The sequence below is a fragment of the Cololabis saira genome, chromosome 17 (genome assembly GCF_033807715.1).
Source record: "Cololabis saira isolate AMF1-May2022 chromosome 17, fColSai1.1, whole genome shotgun sequence".
Lineage (NCBI taxonomy): Eukaryota > Metazoa > Chordata > Actinopteri > Beloniformes > Belonidae > Cololabis > Cololabis saira.
This window is the reverse complement of record NC_084603.1, coordinates 30193034-30220196: the sequence shown is the minus strand read 5'-3', so window position 1 is coordinate 30220196 and position 27163 is coordinate 30193034. Positions and strand designations below refer to the sequence as shown.

At 40.6% G+C, this 27163-nt stretch overlaps 1 protein-coding gene across 2 annotated transcripts; it reads left to right on the top strand.

The window, feature by feature from the left end:
• Positions 1–454: 454 nt before the first annotated feature.
• On the top strand, positions 455–27163 carry b3gnt2b (UDP-GlcNAc:betaGal beta-1,3-N-acetylglucosaminyltransferase 2b). Of its 2 annotated transcripts, XR_009784350.1 has the most exons (4): positions 455–584; positions 17156–17310; positions 23344–24727; positions 25395–27163. XR_009784350.1 is itself a non-coding variant. In XM_061744944.1 (3 exons), exon 3 carries the CDS (start codon positions 23367–23369, stop codon positions 24555–24557), a length of 1191 nt encoding a protein of 396 aa, XP_061600928.1. In that variant the 5' UTR covers positions 455–584; positions 17156–17310; positions 23344–23366; the 3' UTR covers positions 24558–27163. The 2 variants fall into 2 exon arrangements, 1 of the variants encoding a protein (XP_061600928.1); XM_061744944.1 differs by having other exon boundaries at positions 23344–27163.

Below are 27163 nucleotides of genomic sequence, written 5' to 3'. Positions count from 1 at the left end.
ATATATATATAATATATATATATATATATATATATATATATATATATATTCAATTCATAGAGCTGTGCTTGAATCCAACGGCTCTCTGTGGAAACACCTTTAAAAGAGAAGTTTATACCAATTTATTGGCAATAAAGCTGTGTTGTGTTGCGTGCGCAGGGGAGATAAAGCCGTGCCCTGGCCCCGCCCCCGTGCCTGGCTCCCAGCCCTGGCCCCGCCCCCTGGTCTGGCCCCGCCCCCCGGACCGTCGGGAGACGGTCCTCCAGACAGCAGCCCGGCCCCGCCCCAGCCCCGCCCCCCGGGTCTGGCCCCGCCCCCCGGACCGTCGGGAGACGGTCCTCCAGACAGAAGCCAGGCCTCGCCCCCAGGTCTGGCACCGCCCCCCGGCCCTAGCCCCGCCCCCCGGGTCGGGAGACGGTCCTCCAGACAGCAGCAGTCCGTCAGTCAGTCAGTTGGGAGGAAACACAAACGCCGGCGGACGCACAAAAGAGAAGATAAAGAGAAGACGACGTGTTGCCGCTGGGAAGAAATATGGATTTATTTCACTTCTCCGTTTCTGACTGACGAAGGACGGAGCAAGTCAAGTAAGTTTCCCCAGCCAGAGAGAGTTTGGTGTCTGCGGGAGATATTCCTCGGGATTAAGTGGTTAGTGAGCGGTGGTGAGTTCACGAGAGTCGGGCACACCTGAAGGGCCAGAGCCCAGGGGACAATAACAGAAACTAGAATAACACACACCTTAAAATAGAGAGAGAAAACTCGGGGGATTACAAACATGAACCATATGGAAATTTAAAGTAGTTTCAAAACCTGTTGTTGTTGTTACCTTTTATGAACAAACTACACCGTTACAGTCTTGAAAAACTGGTATTACATGTTTGACTTATTCATTGATTTACACAAGCATGTAGCTCGTAATAAAGTGGGGGAAACGCTATTCGGATCCCATATTTGCTGACTGTGATGGAAAAAATACATGAGAGGAAAAAGTGAAAATCTGATTATGAAGAAGAAAAACGAGGGCGTTTGAAGGCGTCACACAAGTGCTTCCCTGTAACAGGATGTCCCACAATTATCTGCTGTTTCCCCCCAAACAGTTTATAAGGAAAACCTACGAGAAGACCAATCAGTGGGGAAAACAACCCATTAGTTACAGCCCTTGCTCGTGTAAACACGCACACAAAAAAGCCCAACATGGAAGCGTAGTCGTATAAACACACGGGGATGAAACACTTGGGAGGCTGGCTTTGATCCTGTATTCAAAGGAGATAATTGTTACCTTTTTTATTTTGGAAAAGTACCCGCTATAAACCCAATTAACTTTTAGACAAAGTAGCCTAACTCTTCTCTGCCTCCCTGTCCTCCTCCTCTGCCTCTAATACCTCATATGGTCTCCAGAATTTTTGTTTATGATCACATGAGCAAAATTTTCCAGAGTTGGTGCTTAGATGAGTGTCAGCTATGAAGCCCTACTATGTTTAGACAAGACTGTCCAAGAAACTTATTAAAGTTAAGGTTCTGGGGAGGCAAATCCTCACCAGACTGTGAAATGTATGAAATCGATTATTGATTAAAGAGCTTGTGTTGGCTATAAAAGTGAGACACGTTATTCTATTTGCAAGTTCTCATCTGTTCTCAGTTAGGGTTTTTTTTGCAGATTTCTCTGCAAATCCTCTATTTTCCTCATACTCTGATATGGCTAATTACTGTTTACCCTAAATGTAGTTCCTGAGATGGTAAGCATGCTTTTAGTAACCAGTTCGAAAGAGAGGAAAAACCCAAGACATGTATTCACTGGCATGTGGTTTTTATGTTTTGGGGATTAGTTTGCAGCTGAGTTGAGTACCGTATTTTCGCGACCATTCGGCGCACCGTGTGGAAAGGCGCACCCTCATTTTTGTGTGTCATTTTTAGATTTAAAACATACATATGGCGCACCGACCCAAAAGGCGCAGTCTACAGAGCAGAGCTGCACACACGCGTGCCGCAAAACACGCCGGCCGGAAAACACACACACCCGCTGCAGAACGCACACACATGCAGAACGCACACACAAGCACACAAGCGCTTATTTAAAAAATAGAGCGGGAGCAAAACCTCTGTTTCTGCATTAAAGAGCTCCGCTAATTCAGCTGCGCCAGTCCGAATTTCCTCGGTGTCAGTCACTTTCTGCACAACAGTAAATAAACTTTTCATACCCCGTTGTGCGGATCCTCCACCGCGCAGAGCCCGTCTCTCCCCAGCGGGGTGGAGCAGCGCGCGTCACAGCGGCTTTAACCGGGAATGTGACCTGTTCGGACCGGCTGGGACCGAAGCCACCCACCTGTATGGGAGCAGGGGGTCCCGGGGAAAGACCAGCGGCATTTCGGCCGGATCTGCCCCGGGGATGGTGCGCCCTGGCCCGGCAAACCCGCGGCGGGAGCCTGGCGGCTCCTGAGCGCATCCTCTGCATCTTGGTTAGGCTACCAGAGATCAAACCGACAGATTTGCCTGAAAATCTCGCAGGGTGAAGTTGTTCCGACCTGGGACAGACCCCTGAATAAATAAAAGGTAAGAAAATAAACGTTTCATACCCCGTTGTGCTGCGTTGTGCTGCGGATCCCGACCGCGGCGGGATCCGCAGCACAACGGCGGAGGGACGCGGCGTCCCGCGTCCCGGGTCCCGCGTCCCGGGTCCCGCGTCCCGCGTCCCGGGTCCCGCTCCGCGCTGGTCCCGGGTCCGCTCCCCGTCTGCTCCCCCGCGCTGGACCCGCTCACACACGCGCTGTCGGGGAGCCGGTACCGGGGTTTGTATCCGACAGGAGCTCCAGTCCGAATTTCCAGACCTGTCTCAGCCACCTGATCATCATCATCCCTTCATCCAGCCCCCCTTTCCATTCGTCCTTATAATGACTCCGGCTGGAAACGTCTTATGCAAAGTTTTTCTTTTAAAAATCACCATAGGTTTCTGTCCATCAGCTGCGCCAGTCAAGCGCTACATAAATGAGAATCTGTGTGTGTCGCCGCGAATACACACCCGCGCATGTCGGGGTCCGGTACCGGGTTTGTAACCGACAGATTTGGCTGCAAATTTCGGAGGGTGAAGCTGATCAGACCTGAGACAGACCCCAGAAATCTCTGCTCGCAAAGCGGCCGGGAACCAGGTCGATTGGACCGCTTGGGGAACCAGGAAGTCGGGTTGCAGCAGCGCCCATCACCGCGCTGCTCCAGCCGCTGCTTTAACCGGGGAAAGTCACCGGTTCCGACATGCAAAACACACGCGCGCTGCAGAACAAGTGTGCTTATTTAAATAGAGCGGGAGCAAAACTTAGTTTGATTGTATTTTATTTCACTTTACACATCAAGCAAATCCTTAAAAGTTTTCATCTTCTGTTTCGCATTAAACAGCTCAGTGGATGGTCTCATTCAGCTTCACCCGCCCCCTTCTCCCTTTACCGTTCTCATGGCCGGCCTTACATTACCGTAATTCAGGTAATAGACACGGCGCACCGTTTCTTAAGGCGCCCGGCACATTAAAAAAAAAAAAAAAAAAAAAAAGTTGCGCCTTATGGTCGCGAAAATACGGTATACATTTTTTTGTTTTCAATTGTAAGTTTCCCAAAGCATATATTTTAATTTGTACCATTTTAGCAGGCTGTGAAAGTTGCATTCAAATTAATTTCAAAAATGCTGTATTGTAAGGAAATGGTAGGTTGTTCCAGTTAAAAGGAAGTCATTTACAGCACAGGGGGAACCTTGAAGCAAGACGTCAGTTTAAGAGAACACAACCTGTCTTTACTTTAAGCCCAGTCTTTAGAGGATATAAGATCCCAGACTTTATTTTACTGGCCAATGTTTTAGCAAAGTTGAGCAAAGCCTGTGCAAACCACTTTTTGATGAAGTGCTTTACCGAGTGGGACCTGATGAAAGCATGCCAAGCTTGTGCCTAAAAGAAGGATCAGTACCATCTATTTGCAGCTGAAATGCAGAGGACCGAAATGTAATTATTTGGGAGACAATCTGCCATGTGATTATTTTGTCCTTTGCAAGATTAGCATTTTAGCATGTTAGTTGATAACATTTGGTACATACTGATCATGTTGCATGATTTCCAGTGTGAACTTGTATATTTTGGTCAGTCTGTCATTGTACCAGATTCTCCTGGGAGAAAACTCATCTTTTCAGCGATGAAAATGCAGATCATTTTAGAGTCTTATTAGTCTCAAAAATGCCTCTCCCTGGTGGTAGACTTTGCTATTCTGAGTTGTAAATATGTGAGTGGGCTACTAAAACGTGGGCAGCTGCAAGTTTACCGGGGCAGCCCAAAGCACATATTAGCATTTTGTGGGAAGCCCTGCTTACTCATACAGTATAATATACTTTTAAAAGCACACGTACCCCGAGTGCTATTAATGTTGACATTTACATAGTTTGCATGGTTGAACAAAGTAGTATCGACAATCTAAAGATGTACACACCACACAGGGCTGTGAAGGGGGAGAATAAATTAGGTCTTAAATATTATTAGAAAACTTATTTTCATAGATTTCATTTATTTTTTTTTGTTTTCTTTTTTAATCACAGTATGTATTTTTACTTCGAATGTGATGTTTTCTGCTTTGGGAATATTAAAATTGAAAAGCAAATATACACAGAAACGAGCTACAAACTGATCCTAAACACATCGTCGTGAATTAATGTCAGAAAAAAGACTCAAAAAATTTCGTCTCCAAAACAGCTGATTACGGGTCTTTTAATGAAGTTTATGTTCATATGCATCCGTGATCATTTGATCAATATTTGCCTGTTACCCACTGAGAACAGGTAAATACGGGTCAACAGCTCCAGCTGGATCCAGCACTGCTATATCAATGCTTGTCATGATGATGATGCTCATAAACATAGTGATTATTAATACAGTTATGCCACATTTTATTCACATGTGCAATTACCAAACTTTATATTTTCTTTAAAAAATCAGTCCGAGTAGATAAGATCTGCACTGATTCCAGTTTTCTAAAATGATTCCAGGTTCAGGGACCTTCTGATTTTCCTTTTCGAAAAAACTACAATCCTGAGTAGTTTCATTTTCACCACTTTTTCAGTATGACAGGTTTATTTCTTATTTGTTTAAAGCTTCATATGCAGATTTGTATTGTTTAAACAGGGAAATTGTTCAACATTACTGCTGCTTTAAAGCCCTTGAGCGGAGGATGACTCCACTGATGATAAAACCTCCTACAGTATTAGTTTCCACTTTTTTTTCTGGAAGGGAAAACCCAGACTTTCCAATCATCTCACTGTCAACCAGCTCAAAGTTTCCCCTGGTCGGGAAATCTTAGTGGGATATGTGTGGTGATCACAGTAGACAAGGCCAGCTATATTTCCTCCTGCTCTTCATGTGGAACGTCCACCTGAACGTTCATGTGGTTTCATGCAACGTGACGATACCGAAAGTGCACAAATTTCAGTTTATGAAATGATTCATTACTGCAACCATCCTGAATTCCCTGTACCACGTTTTCATGATTCCAGATGTCTTTTAAAGAGTGTCTGTTTGAAAGGAGCTTTAGTTATTTTTCAGGGTTTTTTCATGTCAAGAGCATTTCATCCGTCATCAGAAGCGAATGACTTACTTTTTTTATGTCAATTTTCCTTACATTCTGATTCATTTATTCAGTACTGTAAGCAATCTTTAGATTTCACCTTTTTCTTTTTAATTTGAGAAGTTTGTGTAGGGTATCGATACATTCATCAAGCGCAGCCACCTTAATCTTCAGCGACGGCAAACCGGGTTTCAGTGTTTTGAGTAAGAGGAGTCAAAAGACTTCAGTTAATGTTCAAGGTTTCCATAATGACTTTCAAATACAGCAGGGACACTCCAATTAAATCAAGAAAGAAAAAAAAAGTCTACTAAACAGTGAGTACTTTAGTGTTTTGAATAGAGTAGAAAATAATTTTGAACTAATTTGTGACCTTGAGAAATAAATAGACTCATATTCCACCTAAAACTTTACGGTACATCCCTAATATAGTTTTGTTTTCTTCAGATACAGACCTGTTGGATATATTTCATTGGGTTAATAGATTACGATTTAATATTTATTTTTATTTTTTTTAATCAATGCACTGCAGACAGGTTGGATAATGGAGCTACTTACAAGATTAGAAAATGCAGCTTTGATGGTGTAAAATATTTTATAAGTTAAACTAATTTCCGTCTCATAATTTTAAATAATTAATTTCATAAATTGTGCTATAAGACGAAGAAACCAAGGCATTAATTTGATCATTCTGTATTGGTCACCAGCCGAAAAACAAAGAGACAGCAGATAGTTTGAGGCATACAGAGATTGCTCTTCTCCCTCTCGCTCTCTTTATGAGTCTTCTGCTTCAAGGTCAATCATTTCATCACATCTTAAATAGAAAACATGGTGATCCCCAGGGGAGCTGCTAATTATGGGACAGTCTCATTTAGGCTGAACTATAACCACATTGTTATTAACACAGTTACTGTATGTGTGCTGGCCTGGTTCAGACAGACACGGCCACCTTTTTATAGCGGTGCTGTAGATTATATCCAACATTGATTGCAGTGTACCCTTTCTTGGGGCCACTTATTCTTACTTCTCATTCTATGTTCAAGTCACTTATTGGCACAGACGTGGTTACTTATCGACTCCAGTGTAATTATAGAAGTCAGTCCACTTAAAATTCCACCTGATAACCCAGCTTCAGCCAACAGGACCACCTTAAGGCTATCCGTACGTTTAACCCAGCCACTCCTGCTCCTATTTAGAAAAGCTTCCTGTATGCAACTTCCTAGGTTTAAAGTTTAATGTTAAAACAGCATTGCAACAATACAAAAGGGCAGTTTCTTCATTAAATACACAAAGTGACCTTTTGAAGTGTTCCTTTCATTGTTTCCCCCTCTTCTACAGGCTGAACCAGACTAGCTGCTCTGGATCTATTACTAAACGAGATGTTTGAGGGTGAAAGCTGATCTCAACTTTATTCCCTTTTTTTAGTTATTAAAGCTGCTGGGAACATTTCCAATAGGGTATGAAGTTGTATTGCATACTTTTCTTAACACTTCTATTTAAGATGACACATCTAGCTTATAGGCTATATCTTACTATAACTTTTAAAAATTGATTAATTGTTCAAAACCACAGTGTTTTCTACTAGTATTTAGATTTTAATTGCTTTAACAGAAGCCAGTCCTGAGTGTCTCAATAGTCAGCTGTGTTGTTGGTTAATGCCATACTTCGGTTGCAATACAAAGTCCAAGTCTTTTCAAGCATTTTCTACACATCTGTTATCCTGTTTGGGATAAACTTAGCACGTGATCTTGGATATCACAGGGCGAGAGGCTGGGTATGTGTTGGATAGGTCAATCTATGTAAACAAAGCAAACACACTTTTAAGATGCTTGTTCTAATTTCAGTTTTTAGAAAGGCTGGGTTTTTGTTTGGGAATTAAAGATTTACACACATGAACAAATGTTAATCTGAACAGGAGTACACATGCTGGGTCTAGTATTACGTTAGTGCCTTTAGCTCAGTATAGTCATGCCATCTTGACGAATTGACCCGTATCTGACACACATTTTTACAGGTTTTAAGTTATGATGTAGAATTTAATTTGTTGGCTCTGCCTGACTCTGTAAAATGTCCACACTGAAACATGAAAAACATTTTTCTGTGAGCCAGATTTACCGGTCATGGGTCATAATCAGCATATTCCAGTCGCCAGCTGAGCAATCAGTTCATCCATAAATAGATCTGTTTTCTTTTCTATACACAAAACACCAGCTCGGTCAGACTGAGGTGAACTTTTCTCATGAAATACAAAGTAAATTATGCCGCAAGCCATGGTGATGATGTCACGTAAATTTACTGCGCCTGTTCACTTTTAATGTGTTTTTGTTTTTTAATAATCGGCTACACATCAGGCCTCAAAAGTGAGTTTCCACTGGTTGATGCACAACTTTGGCAACATAGGCCTATTTGGTCATTAACTGATTAACTTAAGCTGTTTGCACATTGTTTTGATTTGGTTGTAATATTTCATTTAATTTGTTAGTTGAGAAGTTGTACTATATTTATTGAGTTAGATATTTTGTTGACTTGTTAAATTGACTGGTCAAAGAGACAGTTCCTCACTGTAAGCTTTCCACATCACAGACAAACTTTGGATGTTTTTAATACTGCAGTCAAATAGCTAACATACTTTATATCTTTGAGGAGCTGAAAAAGGAAAGTGGTTGAGTAAGGTGCCACAAAGAGCTAGAGCCAATGAGAACATAAAAAACGATGTAACAAGAGGGGGAAAAACTCGTAAAAGGAACACAGCAGACAGAATGTGAGCATTGTGTAATGATGACGTGAGTTTGGTCTGGATGTTCTTGTCCAGGCTCAGATCGGTGTGTCCGTGGTTTGATGTTTCAGTTTAACAGACTGAGAGCAGACGCAGAGACTTGCTGTCAGTTCTCTTCACTTACCAGATGAACACGTTGATTCACAATAGCTGCTTGTGTCATATTGTAATGTCGATGACAGTCCAAATACTAATCTGGATAAGTGCTTAGAAGACAGCTGATTGATTGATTTAAAAACCAAAAAGACGAGAGTTGAGGCTGATGTGAAATGTTGTGTGAACTCGCTTCTAAATAATGACACAAAAAATCAATTGTTCTGAACTTTGTTGGTCTTTTATGATAAACAATGTCTTCATTCTCTTTTGAAAATAAGATAGACAAGAGTTCCACTTTGAAAGTATTTGAAAATCAACCAAATGAATGCGCTTTAGAAAACTGAAAAGAAATTGACACCACGTGAAACATGTATGTGCTGCTTTCATGGACAAGGCACTAAAAATACTCCGCTGATGAGTGGTGACGCACAGGAAAATCTTGTAATAACACTTTGTCCCACTAGAGGAGCGTTGAATCCATCTTCAGACATACAAATCAAGAAGATGAAGTTAATGCTGGGTGCAGGGGGGGGTTATCACTGCACATTGCAACGTCTAATACCAGGCACTGACTCTTTAACTATTTCATAATATGCCACCCTTGTTTGGTCCAGAGTGGTATTACTTTTGTTCTCATATTGGGAGGAAAATGTAAAATCCACCTTGCTCATTAGTAAATAAACCAGTAATATATTTGCTTTTTGCTCTAAATATTCTTGCTCCACTCTGTGTTTGATATCTTGTAAAGTCTAGAAACGTTGGTGTTCAACATAAACTCTCTCTTCTTTAGGCATCGTCGTAGTTTGAAATCATTCTCCAGCCTTGGGCTACTCCATGATTTACAGTTTCTTCCTGTACTGCCAGAGAGGACAGGAAGTAAATGTACCTGGTCAGTGTATTATAGTAGCTCTGGGAGTGTATTTTATGAGGAAATGGACTCTAGAGGTGTTGGTCTGTTGGACACAGTGTAATATGGGAACAAGTCGTCTCTGAGAAGAGAAATGTCAAGACAATGACTTTGCCCGAACATGATGACAGTTAATCTCACACATTTGCTTTCATTAACATGTTATTTCTAGAAGACTGGAAACTTTTTGCCACAGTTTTACCTTTTCACTCGGTAACAGAACAACCTGTAACTTGGAGTTTAGCCAGTGTCTCTGCTTCACATTTTCTGTCATTTCATGTCTAAGCTAGGAAGTGATGCACAATATCCCATCCATGCTATCGTTGGCATATTATAATACAATATCTTCCTCTGAGCAGAACAGGTGCCACACTGGGCAAACCAGGATATGCAGCAGAGTACCAAGTCTTTAAATACATATATTTGTGTATATATAAGTATTTAGTCTTTAAAAATTAGAAGGTAATAATCATCCTAATGATGTAAATGGCAAGAAGACCTTTCTGAGCCAGCTTTGGCTGTGGCGGCTGTCATGCTATTGATGGATTGGTTCTGATTGAGGTTTAATGTAGCTAACTTTAAGAAAGGTCCTTAAGGATAACCAAAACCAGCAACCTGCGTGGACCATCTGAAGCTGAATCCTTTCTGCCAGATTTGGGAACATCAGCCATCTCGTAAATTGAAATGATGCGTGCACTCAAGTCTTTCTCCTTGTTTCCCACAGACTCACTTCCTGCATCTCAAACTTATCCTCCCTATCTGCCACAAATGCTCTTCCTGCACTCAGTTCCTGAGTACGTTTCTGCTCATTATGTCAATTGTAGCTCATAATCCAAAAGTAATGCCGGATATGCCAAGGCTAATGTTGCTTAGGGAGATGTATACCCAAAAGGCTCTTCATTCATTCAGTTGCATTAGTTGCATTTACTACATTAGTATTGTATTGAAAACAAAACCATTGTATCTGTTCTTTTTCCTGAATAACAAACTGTCTGACTGTCTCACTTCTTCTTATTTCAATACAAGCTGTGTGAAAATGTCTTGTCAGAAGCCCATAAAGACATGAAAATGTGTTTGTCACCTAAGAGTAAGAAATTGGCAGATAGTCACAAGACTTACAGACTGGAAATACTAGGGCGGTGCAATTGATCAAATTTTGTTTGGGATATCAATTTAAGCGGCTAGTCATAACAAAAACAATGTAATGAAGAATAAAACAATTATTTTCCTCAAGTAATGCTTAGGTCAAGCTGGTGTTTTTGGTTAAGAGAATATAATAATATTATATTATATTATATCTGATCACACTGTGGGAATATCGTTATGGTAGAGTTATTCCTTAACTATGTATTCAGCTCTGTAGTACAACTGAAACTTGCTCATAACCAAATCTTTCTACACTTGTTTTCATTTTTTCTCCGTCTATGAAGACATTGGGAGATATTTTGTGTCTGATCAGAAGTTAGTGGTCTAAAAGTATCGCTGTTAAATAATGAATGAAAGCAGTCTTTTATTTGAGAATATTGAACCTTTTTTTCCTCACAAATGGTCATTAACGGATTCTGTAAAAACTTGTGGGTTGTTGACCCTCCTGTTGCAGCACTACAAGAGAAAATTATGGAGTAAATTCCCATACTGACATATACAGTGTTATTGCAAATATCATGTTTAAATATGGCATGCAAAAAACAGTAACAGCCCAATTACATTGGTATATAACTCTGGAGTGTTTACTAGTATAACTTGTGAATACTACTGTAATTGCTAATTATTGATCTCTAGATAACCCATCTCGGTTTCGTTCTCACTTTATTTTCTTATTTAAGTTTACAGTCATTGCACTACTACTACTTTTATGTCACTGTATTAGTATTTTTTTATTTTTATTTATTTACTATTTTTTTTTTAAATTTTATTGTTATTATTTGTTTTATTTTTTGTTTATTTTTATTTATTTTTTGCTATTCCCAAAGGAAATTTAATGATGATAACCATGGGGGGAGGGATGGGGAGAGGGAGAAAAAAAAAAAAGGTATGTTCATCTGTTTTGCTCTGTATTGTGGAAACAATCTGCCAATAAAAACATATTAAAAAAAAAAAAAAAATATGGCATGCAAGTGAAATATTCTCTTCTGAATATTGAAACCAGTTGAGATATGATCCCTGCAGTTTTAAATCTTGTTAAGATGAGCCGTAATCGACGATACTGAGCACTGACAAGGACTGTTTTTAAAATTTTGATTGCGACAAGTGTGAGAGAGCGGGTCCTGGTGACCTTTAGTACGTGGACTCAGTGATAAGTGGTTGTTGATGTGGAGAAATTCTGCTGCATTTTAAGGGTTTGTCCATTGAACCATTTTTTTTCAGACAATAAAACTTTTAACCTTTTGTATTACAGAACATTGTCACTTTACCAAAAAAATAAAGTTCATTATGTTTACATGCTTGTTGATACAGAGAAATGAGGGTTATGCCAGTATGTTGTAGAAACATCCTTATCTGTGTGATAATCCTGGCCAACAGGAAAAATGGCAGAGTCATCACTTAATTCCACTTGTGTGTGGAAAGTTTAAAAGGACTAAACTGGTCCTTGAGCCCTTCTTGAATATTGCAGTTGACTGTCAGCGTCTGGTTGGCAGACTTCCGTTCAGCCTGCGCTCTGCGGCGCAGCTCTCAGGCTATTTATGGTGCTCCTCTCTTGCACCATGTTGCTGTTAGGCCGTCATTCCCTCGTGGTGTAACATGCTCTTCTAATCTGACTTTTGTCAAGTAGCAAGCAAAAATACCTCCTCGGTAGTTATGGCCTCCACGGAGGTGGGAAGGACAATGTGTATAACAAAATCCAAAACAAAGACAAGGAGAGATTATAAAGCATAAATTAAGAGTTCAGGCTGCTTTTCGAAACGCGTAATGGGCACAGTGAGATAGAAACGTTCAGCTGAGATAAAATGAAGATAAATGACTTGTCTATAACTTTTGCTGCCTCTGATAACCAGAGCTTGGAGAGCGACCAGTGAAAAACTGTCTTCATGATCACGTAATCATCGTGACAGGAAAAGATAAAGATAAAACTCTGTTGCTCGTATCACCAGGAACTCTACACATTATGTAGGTCATTTGTGGGGCGTCTATTCTTAGAGAAATCTCCAGTTGTATATTAGGTTGCTACAATTTCATTTTTTAGGGTTTAGTGACTGGTATGTTTTTTACCTTGTGTTTTTATTTATATATAAAATTATGTCATTTTAGAATCCACTATTCAATTTAAGAAGTACGCTACAAGAAAAGTAGATCAGCAAAAATTAGGTTAGCCAATAAATATCAACGATTTCAATCGTCAGAGGAAAAAGTCACCGAGTTGAATCACTTTAAAGTATTTTTTTCTTTTTTTTCTCTTTTAATTACATCACAGTGCACAGGACTCTGGATAAAAGCAGAGTATCTTAGTTTCTTCTTACTGTTTAATGTTGATGTTTTTTTTACAAAAATGTAGCAATACAATGATTCATCTTTTTTGTCTTTTATAAAATAAAATACATATTCCATCAAGTGCATTGAGTTGTGAAACATTCAGATTGAATTGTATAATAAATCTAACACAATTGATCAAATGATTCAGAAAGGTTCCAAGTGTAAATGTGGGGATGATTGACTTAACGGTTGTGCTGTGCATCTTTGCTTCTGTTCGGGGAGTCGGGATACTTCCACGTCCTGCTACAGGTCAACATGTAGACTCCTGCAGGGAGAGAAACACATGAACCACTTCAAATGTGCATCAGTCATGACATTAAAAGTAAATGGGACTAACTATATAAACAAGTTCAGAAAGTTCAGTTTCACTTGCTGTGAGGTTTGGCTGGTGTTCCAGTTTAAATCCACAAAAATTGTTTCACCTACTCACCTATTTTGAACTGATAACAGCAGAGCACAGATATACCTTTATTCACATTTTACTTCCTTTCCCTTGTTCATGCAATGCAACGATCGCTCTTCTCCTTTTTTGGACAATGGTCTTGACTTATCTCTATGTGTGTTAGAGCCATATCTTTGACATGGAATCCAGCTTTACCATCAACAGACTTTGTATTTGAGGTGTTCTATCTCAACCAATGCAGACCTTGATTGGTTGATTGGTGTGCTTTAGACCACACCTGATTTGCAAATGTTTGCTCTTAAAAGGAATTTTATTTGGGTTGAATAATTTTGAAACTGCAGTGGTCATTAAAAGTGGCATGTTGTGTTGAATTCAGATACTTGTCGTATTAGTTGTGTTGAGCTATTTAATTTGTTCTTATTTGATTTGTTTATTGCAAACAGATTGTAGTTTGTACATTTTGCCATTAAACCTAATTTGCAGTAGGGGTTGGGTAATTTTGATTGCAACTGTATATACGTACAAATACGCATTAGATTACTCGCTGTTCAGTATTTCACTCTTGTTTGCATCGTTTTTGCATATGTTTGAACTGAATACTGGCCAGCAGGCATTGACATTTTCCTTGCAGAAAGGCTGGTGTTGAAAATCATTACAGCTCCATTAGATTTACTTTAAGCTGCAAACAGAAACAGCACTTAGCATGACCTTGTCCCTAAAAATCACATTTGACACTCTTTTGGCCAGGAAGAGTTACAAAGTAGTCAAGTGATGGGTGACGAGGGGAAATTAAACACAGAAAAAACAAGCACTGCACACACATTCTTCTATGTTTTTGGCAGCAAATAGTGATGATTAAAGATTGCAATAGGTTTATTATTAAGTTGTTCTTGATGGCATTTGTTTCTGTGACACAGGTTATCTTTCATAATACATGTATGACTGAATCTGGCAGCAAAATCAGAGAACCAAGAAAGAGTTGCTCATATAAAACAAAAGGGTCAGATTCTTCCATCTTAACAGCTCCAACCAGCATTTGCCAAAGGTTATTAGACTTGTCGTATAAAATTCCTGGAAATTACTTCAACTGGTTTTTCTAATCAATAATTTGCAGCAATTGGGCTCACAATCAAACAGAAGTTTTAAAAAGATGGACCTAAAAGCAAGATTCCTGGATTTTTATTTTTAGGAATAGGAGCCAGGAAGGAAAGGACGTCCTTGAGCAATGCCAAGCACAAAAGTAAGGGAAGTTGAACAAGCAAGAGTTTTTTTGTTGAATTAGCTTCTCTGTGTTTACTTTTTCAGCATTTGAGTTTTTGGCCATCTTCAAGTGAATCATTCTTGATGTTAGACCATTGAACTTTTCAAATCCTTGTTATCTGCAGACTCCTCGTATCTAATCAGCACAGCCTTTATCTCGGTTTATGCCTTTTACATAGATCACTTTATATAATTATCTGTATAAAGGCAAAACCGCCAAAGTAATTAAGGGATTTCCTTCTACAGTGCATAATATAATTAAATCATTTAGAGACTCTGGAGATTTTTCAGTGTATAAACGGCTAACCTAAGTTTAAAACCTGTGAGCTACGATGCCTCAGATGCAGCTGCATCAAGAACCATCATTCATCAATAACTGATATAACCTCATGAAAACATTATTACTTTGGGAAGTCTTTGTCAAGCATTAAAATAAGGAACCACATTCATAAAGTCTTTACTGTGCAAACAAGAGCTCTAGTATAACTTTTTAAAGAGGCGGTAGCCGTGTCTCTGAGTTTGGAGGCGTCTGAGGTAAATGATCACACAGGTGATGAATCTAGGCTAAAGCAACTGTTCAAAAGTCAGGTTTTTTTAGGTGTTCTCTGCAAAGACTATTCACACTTTAGTGATGGCTACATTAATTCAGAAAAGTAGCTTATGTCATCTCCAAGATTGCATTTTCTTTCAAGAATATCCATGTGTTTATATAAATAAATAAAGCTTCATCACTTGTTATCCTCGGTGTCAGGGTGTCTTTATAGTATTAAAAGCTTCACTGTTTCAATTTGTTTTCAAGTGTTGTTTTTATTTTTATTGCATATCCACCTTATTCAAGTTTTTTCTTTTATAAAGATTGTCAGCACTAGTATTCATGAATGTGGATGCCAAATGAGATGTTGCCATTTACTGGGGTGGGGTTGTGGACATGCGCTGCAGAAAATGCCAGTTTGTACAACAGATGTCCCTTATTTCACTTTGCCGATGGATCCGGAGGTGCAATAGCACGCCTGCCTCAAAAACAAAAGGCTGACAGGGAAAAATAACAAGTTTCCTCCCAGTAAAGTAGTCAACATGGATTATTTGTATCAGTCTGTATCATATTTACTAAATGCTGGCTCAGTGTCTCGTTTTAGATAATCAATGTTACCCCCGAGCAAAATATCTCATTGTTTTTGTTTCAGCGCTGTCTGTATTTGTTTTGCTGTTAATCAGGATGTTTATCTGTAGTGACATGGCTCCAGAGTTTCCGCAGTAAATAGATTTTTGCCTCCCACTTGAAACCTGGAAAATTAAGATTGATGATCAGAGCAATCTCTTTATCCACTGGGAATATCCTGGACACAGGTAATCGTGTTTGGTATGAATGATTGACGGTAAAATGCCAATGACAAATTGTTCTTTTCCCTCTGGCTGCAGCGAGGGAGGAGTGGTTGTTTTATGGGGGATTTCAATTTGACTCCTGATATGACACTCATAAGAAGATGATTATGCTTCCATTCATACCTGACCTAAGCAAAGGCCTGATTTAGTGTTTTGTGTGTGTATGTGCGTATATATATATTTATATAGTTATCACTGTTGCATGCATCTGACAGCTGTAATTTACTACCATCTGAAAGAGCTTTGTCGGTTTCTACATTTATGTTTTAATGTTTGGAGCTCGAGCAGGAAATGAACATTTCCCTTCACTGTGTCTGTGTGTTATATAACCAGATGAAAGGGCTGATCATTGTCGACTCTGCACTTTGTGATGGCTTTAGGTCGGCGATCACGCTCATCTTAACAAGATTTAAAACGGCGAGGATCATATCTCATCAGAACTGGTTTCAATATTCAGAAAAAGAAATTGCAGGATGCAGAGGTTTGAGTTGAACCTGTAGTGTTGACTTGAAGCCTTTATATTCAGGCCAGTCAGGTGATTTCAGCTGAATCTGCAGGCAGAATTGATCCAGATTATGATCCTGCTGCAAAAAGATCCTATTTAATGTTTTGACTAGATTAGCCATAATAGCCTTAGACAGATTTATTGGGTTCAAGTCTATATAATGTAAGAAATGTTAGAACAAATTTCTCCAAACACAACTGAATCATTTAAGATCTAGACCAGCCGCATGCAGGCTTGTATGTTTGGGCTGTAAAAGGATTATTTCATCCGTCAATTTTCTTCATTTAATGTGTGGAAATTCCACCCACCAGATGACTATACATTTACTTGTATAACTGAAACTTTGCTGACTAGATGTTTTAGTTTATTTACCAAGTAGTGATCAGTGATCGCATGGTCCTGCAGACTAGGTTCAATGTCCAACAAAACGATCAATAACATTTTGTCCGGAATATTGCACCTGGCATTATCAGGCTGCAGAGTTTCAGGTTATTGACCACAGATCAATGATGTGAGGTGAGGAGTCAAAACATTCAAAGGTGTTTATCTGACATTTTTACTAACAATTGCACATAAAATTCAAAAGGTGTTCAAAATTGGTGACACAACTATTCTCTTAGACGACAGGGCGTGTGTAATATTTTTACTTTTAATGTTATCGAGTCCAACTACAAATGTTAACCTTCTACCTGTGTTTAGTTGATCGTTGTAAAACCATCTTCCTCAGATCTTCTCAGCTGTTGACACACCGCTCGCTTGTTTCATCTATTTTCAGGGCCTTCCTTCCTCCGCTCCCCGCCCTCCAGCTTCCTCCCTGCCCCCCATTCCCCATTGGCTGCTGTCCCCGTAGGTGGCGATAAACATGGGGTAAGGCACTTGGGACGAGACGCCAAGACAACACAAGCCGAGGAGGCCCACTCACCTGCACAGGTAAGGCTGTGCAGAACACACTTTAAGAGGTTAATCCTTTGATTGGCTGAAACAGTGTGTATTTACATTTATTTTACTTATTTCTTTTTTTTTTTACCAAAATGTGTTCTCAAGGATTTCTTTAATAGTTTTTGAGTCTGCTATTCTTGGAGTGGGCAGTCAAACTAAAGACGAAAGCATCCATAAACTTGATTACATGGTATTTAAAAGGACCTAAATAGGACCACAGAACTTTGTCCTGCTTAAATGTGATCAAATGACGCACAAAGAGAACTGCTATTGTTCCCTTGTCCTTCGACACCCATCCCCCTCACAGGTGCGATACCTCACTTCTCCCTTTATCATGCGTAAACAAGCATTCAAATGCAGTTTGTCAATGACAGGTGGTTCGCTGATGCATCCTGTGTATCAGATTACATCTCCACAGCTTTCCACTTGGTAAAAACTCACAAATAAAACGTACAAATGAAAGGTGAAAAAGGCGACTAATTGAAGGAGAATTAGATCCTCAGTTTAAAAACAAAAATGATGGAATTAAAAGAAATCCTTGAACGTTATTCTGGGTTACCCTATTTACCTACAGATATCTAAAAAAAACAATGTTTATGAAATATCATATAAAGTATTGTGACAATAAAAAAAAAAATCTGGTCTTTAGCAAAGCTTACAATTTTTAAATGTCTTTGGTGGGATGTCCAGGAAGACTGGAAGCTGTCTAGATTATTGTTCAGGATGTTTCTCGCTGTAGAATGAGTCCAAATTGTGTAGAAAAGACACAGCCTTCTATGTTTACAGCAACAGCTGCTTCTCTAAAATCATTGCTGATGTCTTTCCTCGAAGCCGTTGTGCTTCTGACTAGCAGACTGTCAAACTCCTGCGTTCATGGAGGTGAAACACTTCCTGATTAATTAATTAGTCAGGTGCTTTGATTGGCAACACCTGGCTGCTACTTCCACCTTAAATCCTAAGTAAGTAGTACAGGTTCTTTTGTATTTTGTCTTGGTTTTGTCTCAGTAATTAATTGCAAATTATAATTTGTCATGTGTTTATTGCTACATTGGAGGTTGTTTGGGGTTTTAGCCTTTTAGGAACCTATAAATTAGGATTTTGTTGTGTCTTGGTATAAACAATCTTAGAAGGGAAAAAAGCTCATACTTTCTTTTTCACATGGAAATGCAGGACTGATAAACCTACAAATCATTTACTGTGACATTGTTTAGTTGACTCTGTAAATTGAATTGAATATTACTTTATTAAACCTAAAGGCCATTTCTGTTGTTGCAGTTTACATCACACAACAAGAAACTAAAATATAAACAGGAAATGTGAAGTGATGGATGAAATCCGCAGAAATCATCAGATATGTGAGCTAAAATACAAGCTTTACCACAACAACTGTGGGAAATGTAGTGTAGATAATTGATTACACAATACTTTTAGATGCACATATTGGTCTTTGCTTTGTGTTTGTTTGGAATGGATTAAAAAGAGGAAGGGCAGCAGTCATGCTCGTAAATCTGGGTTTAAAGAAATCCCCGTAAACAAACAACGGTGTAAACATTTACATCTATTGTATTTTATCATTATCATTTTACCATTGAGACATTTGAAAACCTCCATGTGTGAACAAAGTAACAGTAGTGACATACCTGACAGTTTACACACCGCAGTCACTGCAGTTTGTGTATAATAATCTTCTTTCTTGAAGATTATTATCAGTATTTCTAATCTCTTTCTTTGCAAGAGCCAAACTTTATTTTTTTTCGTTTCCCTGATTCATCGGACCACCCATTTAGTAGAAACTGAAGGATTGATCACAATGCACTGATCTTTCTTAATATTTTCTTATTTACTGTAGGTCAGAACCCCTTTTCTAAATAAACATGCAGTACTTCCTCTGTGGCTACTGCTTTCTTTTTTCCCCTCCTCTCCTTGGGGACTCTGTATCTCTGTCTGGACTGTTCAAAACATTAAGGCACTTAAAAAGGAAACTTTTTTTAAACATTTTTTTCATGTACTTTCCTTTTTTTGTTTTTTAAGCCTCTCTTGAGAACCAAGCACAGTTTGCAGGTGGATTTACCCTTTCTGAATGTTGTGTATCTATTTAAACAGACTGACTCAATATAGTTTACATCTGGATCATTGTGTTTTACTGGGGAATGTTTTGTTGCAACTGATCAGACCGATAAACGTAAAGTGCATAAATCTTGATGTTTTCTTTTATATTCACTTAAAGAGCATCTTCATGCACTGTGCTGCATTTTGCAGCACTTTGCAACCACAAGTGTAACTGTGTACTCGGTAACGTGTTGCCTGGAAGGCTCTCATGTCCGTATATCTACTCTGCTGTGTTTATAATCCAGGAGCTGTGGTAGTTGTGGAAGTCCCCTTGTCTGTGTGGGATGCATTTAAGAGGAATGCTTAATTATCCATGAGAACATGTAGAAGAGCCCATGTCTGCCGGTCTCACTAATACACCGCTGATGTGCCACCAGCATTCTGGATCAGTGTCCCCTGTTGCTGTCAGGTTTAGGGCTTACATCGGCACACATGATCAAAATCAAGGGGAGTGAGGATGAGCAGGGGGCGCGAGGGAGACGGTGGGTTGAGTGAGGCGTAAAGACGAGGAAACAGGAGCAAGGCAGCGCAGTGATGTTGCCAGGTAGCTGAGAGAGCAACAGTAGACCGAGGCAGGACGGATGAGGTTCCAGGCACATAGGAAGGAGAACCCACTAATGTGTTTTAACTTCACAGATTAACTTTTGAATCTGTTTATATTACCAGTTATTGTAGCTCTATTTATAACTGCGTCTGCTGCAGTTGACTTTGCAGCAGGAGACGACAAAGGCTGTGTTGTCTCTGGCATCAGCCACGGTCGTACACTGGAGCTTACATAAGCTACAACGCACACGGCACGCAGCTCGCCGCTGTCATTTATATATACTTATTAAACATGTGAACTTGCTAAAAAAGAAACCGACCCACTTTGACCAGCTCCTAAAGTCAGATATTTATAGTTAAGACTTGGGAAATCTATTTTATTCCCACCAACCCAAGCCACAGGCTGTGTATACTTAAAATAATAAACTTGTAATGAATGAGCCTGTGGTTCAGAGTAAAGCTCGTCTCTAAGACGTTGTTCCGGAGCCAGAGACCCGAGCAGCCTAAACAGGACATGTCAGTGACATTTATCTGGTGAATGTCCTGTTGTTGAGACAAAATGCTGTCAAAGCCTCTTTTTATTTTTGCTTTTTTAATCTCTCCATCTCTTCTGTCTTCATTGCTTCCATTTATTTGTACTTTTATACTGGTTGGTCTGTGGTTGAGTTGCAAATTGCAAAGGTTAACACCAAAAGTGTTTTAAATGAATTCATGTGGCTACCTTTTTAATTCATTTAATGTTTCAAAAGCTTTTATTTTTCCCCTTTCAAAATAAAAGCATCAGGTGGTAGGCCAAAAAGCCGGAGGAAAAAGACAGAGCACACACTCTTCACAGAGGTGTGATAAAGACTACATTATCAACAAGGACATGTGAGCCGCCAAAATAGAAAGCCGACGCAGAGCCGGCCCTCCTGAAAGGCTGCATTGTGTGTTCAGACTCACATGTTCTCCTCATTTCTGTTTTGGTTTACTTGACGCAGGCAAAGCGGGACCCGATCCCAGCTGACTCGTTTGTATGAATCTAATGAAAACAGCGTTTCAGTAGCATTTAATAACTGTTTCACCAGTAGAAGGTGAGATTCCAGGTCGACTGCCTTTCTGAACGTTTGGCCCAAAGCGATATCGTTATTTCAGAGCAGGATAACTTCCTCAATGATTTTTAATTGTATTTACTTTGGAAGTTAGCCAGAACACTCAGTACATGGGGGTTTTTCCACTGATGCCGCCGATCTTTATTTAAAGATCAGAGTGACTAATTGATGATTAATTTATGCCAGAAGCAAAAATGATTAAGTCAAAAACCTTAAAGTAACATTTAACATTTTTTTTCTTTAATAAAGGAAACATTAAAGAGGGAATTAAAACCTGAATATTCTCCTAGGAAGTTAGTAGTTGTTTTTCTTACAAAACCTGTCTCTGGCATTCGGATCCACAACCGGCAGCCTGGCAGTTTTATTCAGGGCAGAGACGAGTTCATTTTCCAGACCAACAGGCACTTAAATGGTTTAGTATGCTTATCTTATGCTGGTTTATTTATATAAAAAAAAGAGTGGGATTGGTCCGATGCATCGGTTGACTTCTAACTTTAAGGATCCGTCTTGTCACAGTCATGACTGCATGAACAAACACTCAAAGCCGCTCTTTTTAAAATGACTCAGTGAGTAAACACAAATACACAACTCTCTACTCATAAAGGTGATTTAAGTGGGTCATTGGAGCCGTGAGAGCTTTCAAAAACCCGTTCCTCGTGCTGGTGAGCACCTCCCCTGCCAGGTCTGCCTGAGAGAGACTGTTGTCCATGACATTTACCGCCTGCTGCTCGGTGCTCGCGGTGAGACGACTCTCAGCATCACCGCTGAATGTCTCGCGAGCATCGTTGACGCCCGGTGACAGCCGGGATACGCTCCAGCAGGATTTGGTGATTTGGACTCTTCTGAGGTTTCCTCATTTGACATTTGACGTGTGTGTGTTTGAGCAGAAATTAGCTCTTTTATACAAAGTGGAGTAACGGATGTTGTATCTTCCAGTCAGCTCCATGTTGGTGTTATTGTTGTAAAATGAAGTTTGACAATCAAAACATTGTTTTCAGACAAATGGTGAGCTGATCAATGATATAGGCTTACTGACAGAAGTGAAACATTAGTGGCAGTTAATAATCAGAAAATATAATAAGACGGCGTGTTCCTCTCCCAGAGGTGTCAAGTAACAAAGTACAAATACTTTGTTACCTTACTTAAGTAGAAATTTTGGTTATCTATACTTCACTGGAGTAATTATTTTTCAGACGACTTTTTACTTTTACTCCTTACATTTTCACACAATTATCTGTACTTTTTACTCCTTACATTTTAAAAACAGCCTCGTTACTCTATTTCATTTCGGCCTTTAAAAAAAACTATCCAGTTAAATTGCTCCATCCGGATAGAGTGAATTTGGTTGTGGTTGTTTCAGATGTTCTTGTCCAGTTTTGTTCTTACATCCGTTACCCTCAGATTGGGCAATCAGCTTTTTCTGTAAGAGCCACAAAACAGTGGAATACCTTACCTGATACTGTAAGGAGCAGTAGCTCTCTCAGAGTCTTTAAAGCCAACCTGAAAAATCTGTTAAAAGCTGCTCAGCTCTGTAACCATTAATTTGGGCTCTCTACTGGGTGTGTGTATGTGGGATAAGGGATGGGTGGGTGGGGGCGTGTCGGGGTGGGGGGATTGCACGCAGATGTGTGCAGCCATGTTGTTTTAAATTGTGTTCTAAATAATCTGTGTATTTTTCTTGGTATTGTATTACTTGTTACTGTATTTCTTTTTTTATTGTGACCTTTCAAGGGACTGCAGATGCAAATTAGCTTAAAGCTATAATCTGGTACAGTGCATCAGATGGCAACATTTATGTTTTAACTGTACACTGTCCCTTTTTAAATAAAATTTAAAAAAAAAAGATTCCTGCAACTAAACTTGAATGTACATTCCAATAAAGGTTAGGATAAATGATAACAAGCCTCTGAAGTTTGACTTTTTGCACCATTACAATACTTATAGGCCACTAGTCATCATATCTCCTGCTCTCTGAAACACATGTTAATGCTCAATAGTACACATATATGGTTCTTTAATATATTTGCATTATACTAAGATGCATTCATTTTCATTGTATTTTTGGCTTTTGTCCTTAATAGCTTTTTTCCCCCTTACATTACTTTTACTTTTATACTTTAAGTAGTTTTGAAACCAGTACTTTTATACTTTTACTTGAGTAAAAAACTTTGATACTTCAACTTCTGCAGGAGTATTTTTAAACTCTAGTATCTATACTTCTACCTGAGTCATGAATGTGAATACTTTTGACACCTCTGTCCTCTGCTGTGTCTCTGCTCAGGTGGTGTCGAGTGCACAGCTGTCATGGCGCTGCGGAGGAAGCTGAAGATCACGGTGACGGTGATGATGGTGAACCTCTTCATCTTCATCCTCATCTCCCGGAACGGCAGCCAGGACAAAAATGCGAGCCGCAAGCCCCGCGTCCCCTCCAAGCCCTTCTGGGCCAGGCAGACCCCCAGCCCCGCTTACTGGAACCACCAGCAGCAGATCCGGGACTTCCAGAACAATCCCGTCCTGATGTCCAACTACAGCGGGGGGGACATGCCCGACTGGCTCAACGACACCAGTCTGGGCTCCGACCCCTGCCGGCCCAACCTCCGGGTGACCACTCAGGTGAAGGACTACAACTCTCTCCCGGACCGCTTCAAGGACTTCCTGCTCTACATGCGCTGCCGCTCGTACCCCGTCAAGAGGGACCAGCCGGGTATTTGCGAGGAGCCGCCGTTCCTGCTGCTCGCCGTCAAGTCCCTGGAGCCGCACTTTGACCGGCGCCAGGCCATCCGCCAGTCCTGGGGGCGGGCGGGCGTCCTGGCCAACCGGACCGTGGCCACGGTTTTCCTCCTGGGCAACGCCACGGCGGTGGACCACCACCCAGACCTGTCCCGGATGCTCAACTACGAGAGCGCACACCACAAAGACATAGTTCAGTGGGATTTCCGGGACTCCTTCTTCAATTTGACTGTTAAGGAAGTGCTGTTCCTGGAGTGGATCCAGACGCGCTGCTCGGGGGCTCGCTTCATCTTCAAAGGGGACGACGATGTTTTCGTCAACACCCATCGCATCCTGGACTTCCTCAAGGGCCTATCGGGGCCCAAAGCTAGGGACTTGTTTGTGGGGGACGTTATCACCAACGCGGGGCCACACAGAGACAAGAGGGTGAAATACTTTATCCCCGAGAGCATGTACGTGGGGGGGTACCCTCCGTACGCAGGAGGGGGGGGATACCTGTACTCCGGTGACATCGCCGCCCGCCTGCACAACGTCTCCAAGCACGTGGCGCTTTACCCCATAGACGACGTCTACACCGGCATGTGTATGCGGAAGTTGGGGCTGGCCCCCGAGAAGCACAAGGGCTTCAGGACCTTTAACATAGAGGAGAAGTACAGGTCCAACCCCTGCGCTTACAAGAGCTTGATGCTGGTTCACCCCAGAACGCCGCAGGAGATGATCCAGATCTGGTCGTGGCTCAGCCGAGCAGACTTGAGCTGCCAGTGACGGCGGCCCAGCGGGGCCCGGCTGAAGACACGCAGATCCCCGAAGCCAAAGTGACAAATATTTCCCTCGTGAGCAGGGTCCCGGCTTCCACGTTGGCAGCTTTAAGTTAGGACATGGGTGGGATTGTCACTCGGAGCCTCATCTCGGCACGGCTCCATCGTGGCCTAAAAGTAAGGATGGATTCAAAGTTGGCTCCCCTGTTTAGTTTTTTTTTTAAAAATCTAATCCTGCTTCGCCGTTGACCGAGCTTCACCCAAAGTGATTGTCACATATTTATGTCACAACTATTTATACAGCCTTTTAAATGCTTTAACACTGTGTATCGGCTCCGTGGTGGAGATTCTTAATGCTGTATTAAACGATGTAAGAACATAAATCCTGGAAGTGTTCACCAGTTACTCCTGTTTGTTTCAGCAAAGCTCACAGCATCATGAAAGGTTTTGGTTAAAGTGGGTGGTTTTCACACGCAGACGGATATTTCCGTCGGCTTCAGTAGAAGTTGCTGGTGAACACTTCCGTTGAGTTTTGCTGGAGGCTTCATTCGTGCTGCTATTCCCATCCGTATTCCCTAAAGTATTTACTTGTGACTCACTCCAACTGAACTGGTTTCTCTCCATGAAGACTCGTTCCCCCGTCTTTGACTTCAAATTACAAACTGTTCACTCTCTCGAGCGGGAAAGTTTTTCAGTTTATTCTCAGTCACTTAATCCTGTTTAAAATTCTCTGATGCGCCGTTTAAGTCGTGCTTTCTGTCATTTTGGTTCAACTGAACTTTAAAGTCCTCACACGGCTTCACAATGGGGAGGTTTGGTGGAGTGAACACAGTTTTTCTTTCAGGGACCAGAGAGAGATGTTTAGTTCAGCTTTGCTGGACCTGCTTTGACGTGGATGGAGAAAATCCAAATGCTGTCCGATCTGCTTCAGGTCTGCGAGGAAACCTGCTGACGTAAACCCCCAAGTGCATCTTCAGACACGTGGGTTTTGTCCGGCTCCCTGAGCGGAGCTGCATCCAGGTGCACAAGTTGTCTGCAAGTGTTTAATGCTGCTTCCCAGTGATTAAAGTGCTTTTTTTTAAAACAAACAGGTTCGGCAACAACACACCACTGCTACATCGCTTCCATTTCATCACAAATCTGCCTCTAAAATGTTTACTGTTAACTTAGATGCCTTCATTTAAAAAGAAGAAACAAAAAAAAAAGACTACATCTGTTTAAAATAGACTTTGCTCCCTGTTTTAACATCCGTTAAAATCCGTTCTGCCTTCTTTTGAGGACCCGTACGTCGATCAACATTTTAAAGTGAAGGATTCCTGTATTCTGTAAGAGTTGGTGACGTGGTTTGTTACTTTCTATCCGTGTAAAATCAGGCACTCTAAATGTACTGTTTTCAAGACTCAGAGGTAAATGACAACAGAGAGATATTTATATCAGAGATGGGTTTTTACCTCATTTAGAGATGATTCACTCTGATTTATTCACTCATATCTGTTCAGAGACACGTAGGAGCAATCCACCTTCAGTATTTTGACTTTTGGTTGGAGTCAGATGTTTGGTCTTTGTGTTTTTTGTTTTGTTTTGTTTGTTTTTCTAAGAAAGGAGAAGGTGATGTTACAGCTTTGTTAGAGCTCCTCCTGCTGGTCGGGATCGGAAGTTCTGGCCTCCTTATAAACCATGGTCTGTGTGACTCAAAGCTTTAATCCAGAAGTTATTTTAACAATCCGTGTATTGTTTCCCTCTTTGCCTCCTTTGCTAAATGATCACTCAGGCTAAGTTCTCCCTCTACCGGGGACAGGAAGCTGGGGTTTCCCACATTCGGAGGAGGTGAAGTTGATTGGCAACTCTTGGATATTAATTGGACTTTTTGAGACCATCTGTCTCCACGTTGGTTTAAACAAACACTAATAAAAGGAGGTAAAGAGTTGAGGGGAGCGGTTTATTTAAGTTTTGTCACACTTTCATGAGTTTCTCTGTAGTTTCTTGACCCTCCCAACATCAATGCGTTACATTGACTCACTGCACTCAGTTTGTCCACACGAAGTGTTTACAAGTTTATCTTAAGTCATCACTTATTTTTTTTATAATCATCACTTCTTTCTGAATCAGATTTGTTTCCTGTTGTACAAATAAACTTCACATTTCGCCTTGACATGCCATCACTTCATGCTCAAGTGGAACCTTTCGCCGTCAGCTGTGCCTCACCTTGTAATTTTCTGAAGCTTTTTAATCATCGTGTAACTCAGCCGTGTGTCTGAACCGTCAGTGTTTTCTTCTGTACATGTTCTTGAGCTTCTGTAGTTGTTCCTCCCACCAGGAACGCCGTGGGCTGAATGTAAACACGGTCTCATCAACTCCATGACTTCTTTGTCTCATGTCCGTGTCAGCGGGGGCACAGTGCTAGACGGATGTTGATCAAACCTTTAATCTGGCTTCATTAGCGTCTATTACTGATGCCGATCATTGTTTTACAGCAACTGCACTGGCCTAAAATGATTACCAAATCTTTGTCTGATATTGTACTGTATGTGTAAGAATGTCTTTTAACTGTGTTAAACATAATTGTTTAACATAACTTGATTGTCAATAAAGTTCTATTTTGTTGTTTTTGTA

Coding starts and splice junctions, on each gene's coding strand:
- b3gnt2b (XM_061744944.1), top strand. CDS start 23,367: ATGGCGCTGCGGAGGAAGCTGAAGATCACGGTGACGGTGATGATGGTG.